Source organism: Pimephales promelas, chromosome 3 (genome assembly GCF_988280905.1).
Source record: "Pimephales promelas chromosome 3, fPimPro1.hap1.1, whole genome shotgun sequence".
Taxonomy (NCBI): domain Eukaryota; kingdom Metazoa; phylum Chordata; class Actinopteri; order Cypriniformes; family Leuciscidae; genus Pimephales; species Pimephales promelas.
The window spans coordinates 8,800,738-8,809,818 of NC_142771.1; the positions used below are offsets into that span (position 1 = coordinate 8,800,738).

The 9,081-nt window shown below is 39.3% G+C and overlaps 1 protein-coding gene and 1 pseudogene across 1 annotated transcript; both read left to right on the top strand.

Annotated features, from left to right (window-relative positions):
* The first annotated feature begins 191 nt into the window (after positions 1-191).
* Positions 192-6,199, top strand: LOC120490149 (E3 ubiquitin-protein ligase TRIM35-like). Its single transcript, XM_089128003.1, has 7 exons — positions 192-243; positions 2,974-2,977; positions 3,617-3,804; positions 5,038-5,132; positions 5,585-5,815; positions 5,909-5,931; positions 6,007-6,199. Exons 1-7 carry the CDS (start codon positions 192-194, stop codon positions 6,197-6,199), a joined length of 786 nt encoding a protein of 261 aa, XP_088984129.1.
* Positions 6,200-6,948: 749 nt separating this feature from the next.
* LOC148981961 (E3 ubiquitin-protein ligase TRIM39-like) lies at positions 6,949-8,996 on the top strand (annotated as a pseudogene).
* The last annotated feature ends 85 nt before the right edge of the window (positions 8,997-9,081 follow it).

The window sequence follows — 9,081 nt, forward strand, 5'->3', positions numbered from 1 at the left end:
TATAATACTTGTTTCTTGTCATGTGGACAATATTCCTTGCTAATTGTTGTCAAGAGATATTGGACTAGAATTTGTGAAATTGATATTTGAATAGAAATAAACCGCGGTAAGGTTGAGATTCGAGATATTTCAGGTCAGGTGGTGTTTTGAGTAATTTCCTCAGGAGTGGAAAAGCTCAGCATGACTAACACATGGAGAGAGAGATGGATGGAGTGATGTGGACAGAGGTGTGGGTGGAGGAATGTGAGGACCAGATCAAACACAGAGAGAGAGAGAGAGAGAGAGAGAGAGAGAGAGAGAGAGAGAGAGAGAGAGAGCTGGGCAAAGACAGTAAGAACCGGAGGGAAAGAATGAGCAAAGGTAAACAGAAAGAAAGACATTCAGACTTTTGAAGGTCTTTAACAGGAAAGAAAGAGTCTGAAATGTTTTTTTACGGGTAGTCATCGCATTAACACATTTAATACACTTTAGTTAACATTAGTGAACTAACATGAACTAACAATGAACACTACAGCTGTATTTTTATTAACCAACATTAACAAAGATGAACTAATACTGAAACAAATGTATTGTTCATTGTTAGTTTATGTTAGTTAATACATTAAATGATGTTAACTAATTAACCTTATTGTAAAGTGTTACCACATATTTATATTTATGCAGTATTTTAAGTCTTCTGGGTACACTGGGTTAATATATATATTAACTTTCTTAAAGGGGTCATGATGACATGCAAATAATTTGTCTTGATCTTTTGACATATAAGGTCTTTATTAAAACATCCTGTGAGTTTCATAGCTTAAATCGTCCTCCTCATTATAAACAAAGCATTTATTTAATCAAGCCTGAAAAACAGCTCGATACTGTGGGATCTGTGATGTCACATGGGCAATCACATTTGCATATTCCCTCCTCCAGAGCAAGACATCGGCCAGTAGTTATACATCATCACACCATAAGCCCCGCCCACTGCATTCAGTTGCTTTACTCTGCATTCACACCAGGCGCGAATAGCGCGTCAAATTCGCGCCTGACGCGCCTAGTTTGACGCTTGACCACTTTGTGTGAATTTGCGTGTCAAGAGCGAAACTGACGCAGGTAAAATAAAAAGTTTGAAGCAAAATTTACGCGCGTCTCGCACATCAAAAACCGAAACCCGTTGACGGCCATCTTTGTTTATGTTGATCAAGCATTCATCGAGAGTGCCTGACTCTCATGCCGGAGACCCGGGTTCGAGGCCCGCTCGGAGCGGGTTGAGTGGGACCCGGGTGTGAGGGGTTACATTGGTGCCGTGACCCGGATGAGAGTGAGGTTTAGGGGGGTGAGTGTAACGGAGGCCAGCTAGTAGTTGCTGTGCGAGTAAACCTCACTCCCCGATCTCAATAGGCGCTCTAGCGACAGACGTTAGAGGCTGCAGTCTTTAGCCTCCTTGTTAGCGCGCCTGACTCTCATGCCGGAGACACGGGTTCGAGGCCCGCTCGGAGCGGGTCGAGTTGGACCCGGGTGTGAGGGGTTACACCCGCATCTGAGCGAGGATCACCCTCGCCCTCAATTCGCGTCAAACGCGTGAATGCACAAATGGCACTAACTAAATCATTCGCGCATAACGAGCTTAACGCGCCAGACGCTCAATTCGAGGCGTATTCGCGTCTTCCGCACCGCGTGTAACACCTCATTCGCGCCACAGGAATTTTTTACGCGCGTAATGCGTCTTTACATTGACTTAACATTGAAATCATTTGCGCCTGACGTGCTATTCGCGTCCGGTGTGAACGCACCATAACAGCTGACATATGCAGCCGTTAAGCAACTGAATAAGGATTATAATATTGGTTCGGAGCATTTTATTTAGTAAACAAGGCACAGTAATGAGAGTGTATAAAAACACTGATCTAAACAGTATGACATGAAATATCCTCATCATTACTCATTAATGCTAAGAAGCCAAAATTGTTGTTAAAATGAATAGGGTGCAACTGAAGAGAGTTTATTATCGAGGTTGTGTAACACACGTGCTCCACGCCAGCAGAGAGAGAGAGAGAGAGAGAGAAATTTTAGTCTCTCAGGTTATTTTTAACCCAGAACAGGAACTGCTGTGTTGACTCCCTAAACACACACACTCACACACCTGACAGCACCGGAAACACCCTAATACACACACAGAGAGTTTCTGCACAGACAGTCACATGACCTGCGAGGGTCTGATGATCATTATATCCCGACTCCCTTCAGGGGTCAATGCCAAACACGAAGATCTGAGAAGATGAAGAGGAAAACATTTTGAAAATCATGTTATTAGACACTTAATATTTATGCCTGTGGTGCTTCTATATGGTTTAAAAACATTCAAGTACATGAAGAGTTCAGATGCAAAAGCCTCTAAATGCCATTTGAAATTTTCTTCTTTAATGATGATTTTTATCAAGTTTTGTATTTTATACAAACCTATTTTTCCTCAATGCATCAGAATCATTATTTTTCCATTTTTTTAGGAATAAGAATAAGAAATGTCCATGCTATATGTCAAATAATCTGACCTAGGAGATTTATAGACCTTGACCTGGGGTCAAGAAACAATGTTCACAGAAAGTTTTCAATATTTTCTTGTAAACGTAAGATACTCCAATAATCTTTATTTACAACTACGAAAAACATCATTGTTACCATGTGGAATAGAAATATTAGTGCTGACAGGATAATTGAGTAACTAATCGCTTATTTTCAGATCGCTAAAGTTCAAAGGTCATGACTCATGTTGATAGTCTTTAACGGTTAACAGGTAAAACCTTCCATCTTAAAACAGTCACACCTTCAGAAGTGACCGATCGCTCGCTCACTGCATCTATTTATCCCGTCACACACACTCTTCGGCTGGTGTTGTCACAGAGAGCCGCCTTGTTCCCGACTTTCCACCGGTAGCCCGCAAAAATCCCAGAAATCCCTGTTATTTCCGCACCTGTGTTTGTTTGGCAGGCGCGTGAGCGCGTCACAGAGCCGCGTAAACACAAGAAACGCCAGAACTGAAGCCGTGTGTTAAGCGGACAGACTTCAGCTCTGTTCGCACACACTCACTCACAGACACCGAGAGATGGAGAAACATCACAGCACCATCTGCTGGAGCTGAGATATCCTTCACTGACACAACTGTGTGTAGCGGTGTAGTCGGGTGTAGTGGATAAATGTAGTAGTAACAAAGTAGTAGGCTAACACTTTTTGACTTTCTCAGTTTGTGTAAATCTACTTAGGGTTCAGAGTATTTTTTCACCCACGTTATTTTCAGACATGTAGTACAATTAGGTGGGGTTTTTTTTATTAATACAATATATTTTTTTTAAAGAATGGAAGTGAAATGTGACTGCTACATGCCCATAGGTGGGGTAGCCTACGTTGTAACATGAAAGATTAAATCTGATCTAATCAAACAAACTAGAATATGTTCTCAATACAACAAAATTATTACCTTTTTCATGTAAAATAATGCCATTTTTAATCATTTAAAATAATCAAATGTATGTGTCTGACAACGAACACAGGAAATCTATACAACACAGTTCAACATGAATTAGTCATTTCTAAATTCACATTATTAATTTTGACTCTGATTCTTTATTCACAGTTTCTGTAAAGAGTGTCTTGAACAGTTCTGGAGAATCAAGGAAATTCAGGAGTGTCCTGTCTGCCGGAGAAGATCCTCAAAAGATCGTCTTCCATTAAATCTTGCATTAAAGAACTTGTGTGAGTCGTTCCTGAAGGAGAGGAATGAGAGGCGTTCATCAGTTTTTGAGGAGCTCTGCTGTTTACACAGTGAGAAACTCAAACTCTTCTGTCTGGAGGATAAACAGCCTGTGTGTTTAGTGTGCAGAGATTCACAGACACACGTACGTCAATCACACATTCAGACCCATTGGTGAAGTTGTTCCAGCTTTTAAGGTAAGGCGGATTTACAGATGAGGATAACACTTATTTTAGCTCATGTATTATCCCACATAGCAAGGGATCTTGAATGTGTCCTGGTTCATGTGTGGTAATGATGGCAGAGCATGATCATGGCAAACAACATGAAGCCGATCGTTGGTGTGAGGAGTTTGTCCCGGATCAATCAGGATTGTGACTGACTTACAATTCATTTCATTTGAAATGATAACGTTTCATTTGTTATGACTTAGCATTTTAAAGTTCAATCTTAAATAATACTAGAGTTTAAAATATTTATTTGAAGATTTCAGTGATCATTTAATATTTCATTAATTTTGTTGTCATGAAATACACAGTATTTTATTCATGTGCTGGATATTTTTTTCCTTTCTCACTAGCCTACTGATCGCGGGAAAAAATGGACAAATGACTGGCAGCAGTGGTTGCCACACAAAACCCATAAAGATAAAGTAACATATCCTAATTTAAATAAAGTGCAAAAAACTTTAACATACATTTTCCTTAAATGATTTACAGACAAAAAAAAAATGCTATTTTACAGGTGTTTTCCAAATAAATTCAAATTACTGGCAGCAACAGAGCATTAAACACTCACTGATCTCAGCACCTTCACTTTTTACAATCAAGGAAATTTATAGAAATTCTAAATTATTTTGCTCATACTGAAGTTCTTATTGGGAGGTTTAGGTGTTGATGTCACCATTGTGATGATCAGTATTTGCTTTAGTTGGGCTCTTGACCCTTTTTAAAAAAAAATTTTTTTGTTTTTCAGTGTAGATAAGGCTCAGGTGTGGCTCAGTTTTTGGGTGTCCGGTTTACTTAAGATCGGTACCAACACTAAAACCTGTTCAGGCCCAGTGTAGACCCAGTTATGGGTCAGTAATTGACTGAGACTTGGGCTTTTAATGGCTCATGTGTGGCCCTTGTCTATAGTCCATATCTGTGCAACTCCAGGGCCCTCATTCTTTGCGACGTGTGGGCCGAGGGAAAAATGGGCTGTGAGGACTGGAGCTGAACCAGAAAACATTACTATGTTGGTACATCTAAGATCATATTATAGAAATCTCTGGTGTCTTATAGATGTTCTCTTTAAATTCTAAGGGGAGCTCAATACAGCACTGAAGTCCTTACAAGAGAAACTTCAACACAATAAAAACATTAAAGAAGAGTTTGAGAAAACAGTTCAACACATCAAGGTGAGAAATGATTCTTTTGGAATAAGCACAAGTTTGATTAGAGCAGCTGAATTGATTTGTCGAACATAATCACATGTTCCTTTATTGACTGAAACGCACAACCGTTTGTGTATAAAGATGATCAAGCGCAGACTCCTCTCTCAGCTGATTATTCGGCAGTGGGCGGGACTAATGCTCAAGCACAAATCCCATTGGCTAGTTTGGGTGAATGTAGGCAATGCGATAAATATTCATGAGCGCAACAAACTTTTATCGCGACAGACACTGAGCTGCTGACATTAGGCTTCTACCTGATGATTCATTGATGATGTGTATTTTCACACTACAGTACTAGTACTTCAGAAAGTTAAAGTTGTAATTAACTAACCCCACATTTCCCCACTAACTCTTCATGCTGCTCCAGAATCAGTTGTGTTTTTGAGTTGAGTGAAGTGAATGTGATTTGATTTCAGTCTCAAGCTGAGCACACAGAGCATCAGATTAAACAGCAGTTTGAGAAGCTTCATCAGTTCCTCAGAGATGAAGAAAAAGCTACAATCACTGCACTGAGGGAGGAAGAGGAGCAGAAGAAGCAGATGATGAAGGAGAAGATAAAGGAGATGGACACGCACATATCAGATCTTTCACATGAAATCAAAGACATGAAGGAGATGATGAGAGCCAATGACGTCTGCTTTCTGAAGGTCTGATTACACATCATTGATTGATTGAGTTCTTGATGATCTATTGATTGATTGATTGAATTCTGGATGATAAATTGTGTGTTTGTTCTGCAGGAGTTTCCAGTCTCAATGGAAAGGTGAGTGATCTGCTGGTGTCTCTGGTCTCTCTGGTTCTGATCCACTGCAGTTCTGACTCCTGAATGTTCCTCCAGAGTCCAGATCTCACAGCCGGATCCACAGATGACTTCTGAAGCTTTGATTCATGTGCCACGATACTTGGGCAACCTGCCGTTCAGAGTCTGGACGAAGATGCAGGACATCGTCCAATACAGTGAGTCTGGAAAAGATCTGTGCTGTTACACACTGGAAATCAGGCATGGGTTTATCATGACACAAAAGCACTAGATTATTTCAGTTTGTAGTAAGTGAAAATCATTCACAAGTTCTGGGATATAATGAATATTAACTCTTTTTAAAGAATTTTCTTCATCTAGTCCAGAACAAACTCCACAAAGTAAAATTGAAAAGATGCTTAATTTGTGATTTGTGACTGAAACACTGAAGCTCAAATATAATATTGTGAACTCAAATATGTATTTCAAGATCCTCAAAGAGTTTACATTATAATGAGTTATTAGAGTAACTATTGACAGTCTCTGAAGTTCATGAAGAAAATTATTAATTTATAATCTCCTCAGAAAGGGTACACGGTACAAGGATACAAACGTTATGCGTACAAAATATTTCTTCTACTTCTAACTTATTTTGTAAAAAGTTAAGAATATTTTGTATTTCAAAAGTTACTGTGTGAGTTTTTTTTTAAAGATTGTTCTCAAGACAAAACTTCTTGAAAAGAGTGTTCATAAAATCTTAGTGATATTATAAAATATATTTTTCAGACTACAACATGCAAAATAAGTTCAGCACAAATCATTTATTGTGTGTAATTTTAAAACTGTGTAGTGCATAAAAGATTTTGATCTCAGGTTTAAACCGAACCCAGAGACTTCAAAAATCAGCATATGAATCTCAACAATGGTGACAATTAAAACAAGTTTCATTCTGCTATGCATGCTGTGTATCACCATATTACAAAAAGCGATTGATCATTGGAAGTTAAAGTGCCTGGCTCAAGAGAGTGGAAGAGAGCGATATTCATTAACTGATTTTAAAGTATTTCAAACAAATACACACAAATTAAGACCCAGTTTAATGAACATGAAAGATGATGCTGAACAGAATTTTTACAGTTGAAGTTTTTCATCTCAACAGCTCTGATTGTTTGATTGTGATTTTAACTTTTCTTGATGAGACAAATATTTCAATCACACATAATGTTTGTCACTGATATCATTAAACACTGCTAATAACAATTAGTGTGGAACTAAAAACAATGTCAGTGATCCGAGGAAAATGTCTGATGGGGTTTATCAATAGGACAAGTGTCATAATTCATAATAATCTGTTCGGTTCACTCTTGATCATTATATGAACATCAGAATAAAAGTATCTGTTGATTGTGTCTCATCAGCTCCTGTGATTCTCGATCCAAAAACTGCAGATCCATTTCTCGCCCTGTCTGAAGATCTGACCAGTGTGAGATGGAGCGAGAATAAACAACCTCTCCCTGATAATCCAAGGAGATTTGACTGGTATCACTGTGTTCTGGGTTCAGAGGGCTTTAACTCGGGAACACACAGCTGGGATGTGGAGGTCAAAGAGAGTTCATACTGGTGTCTTGGAGTAACTACAGCATCAAACCAAAGGAAGGGTCGTGTTTTCTTTAACACTGATGTCTGGTGTGGACGGTACAGACTGACTGGGTCTGGTTTTCGTGTTGAACAGGATCTTGAGCGTGTGAGAGCTGATCTAGACTATGACAGTGGATCGGTGTCATTCTCTGATCCTGTAACACACATCTACACACATTCACAACCACCTTCACTGAAACGCTCTTTCCATTCTTCTGTTCTGTTCTGTTCTTCCTTTCTAAGGATCTTACCGGTCAAAAGTCAGTAAAAGTTACTCCTGTAGATCTGGATTGAGATTCTTTCATCTTTTACACTCATCATGTTTCCAATATTTGTTTGTGTAAACCTGTATGTGTAAATCATATGTCCCCTCCAAAATTCTTCAGACAAGGACTCTTCCTTTTTAGTCCTAATTTCCATGTCCCTGCCGTAGGGTCCTAGCTGTAGCGTTTAGCCATCCTACATGATTAATCCAAATCCAAATTATGGGTTTAGCCTGTTGTGCCATTTCATTGGTGTTACGTATACACTATATTGCCAAAAGTATTGAGACACCCTTCCAAATTATTGAATTTAGGTGTGTTCCAATCACTTCCATGGCCACAATTGTATAAAATCAAGTGGCATGTAGACTGCTTCTACAAACATTTGTGAAAGAAAGCTTTCTGGGGCTCTGTGAATTCAAGCGTGGTACCTATAGGTTAGCACCTGTGTAAAAAGTCCATTCATGAAATTTCCTCACTATTAAATATTTCATGGTCAACTGTTTGTGGTATTAAAACAAAGTGGAAGCAATTGGGAACAAAGCAACTAAATTTTAGGATGGGGGTCCGTCGCAAGAGAATAATCATGTTTGGCATCTAAAAGATTAAAAACTCCTGTTAAACTGTCAGCAACATCCATAAACATCGTTATTTAAAAAATGACTTTCAATCATCATTTAAAATCTTACTGTGGTGTCCTCTGTCAACTTTATGATGATGTTGCTCAGCTGGGCAGCGACCTACTTGTGTGTGTGAAGAGAGTGAACAGCATAGGGCCAAGTACAGAGCCTTGAGGTGCGCCTCTGTTCATTAGAAGAGGAGGAGTGTTTTCTGATCATGTTGGGATCTAGGAAGCTCAGTATCCCGTTACACAGTGCAGAAGGTTGTGGCCCCAGGTTATGCAGCTTGTTTATTAGTTTTTAGGGCATGATCGTGTTGAATGCCAAACTGTAAACTATAAAAAAAGTAATCAGGCATAAATTTCCTTAATTACCAAATGGGTTAGAATTCAGTAAATTGTAAATGAAGTAGCCTCCTATGTGGAAGTTTTTGTTTTGTAGACAACCTGTAGTGAGTCAAATGATTCTTGGGGCTCAGGCAACACATTCTCACCCCAAGGCGTCACCTTTGACCATGCTTCAATATTTGACGTTTTAGGCACCCTTTAGCGTCACTTGCATGACGCGATCCTACGGTGTCATCTAACTGACGCTAAAGGAAAGCGTCAGTTAGAGGACGCGGTTAGGTTTAGGTGTGGGGTGGGGGTAGGGTA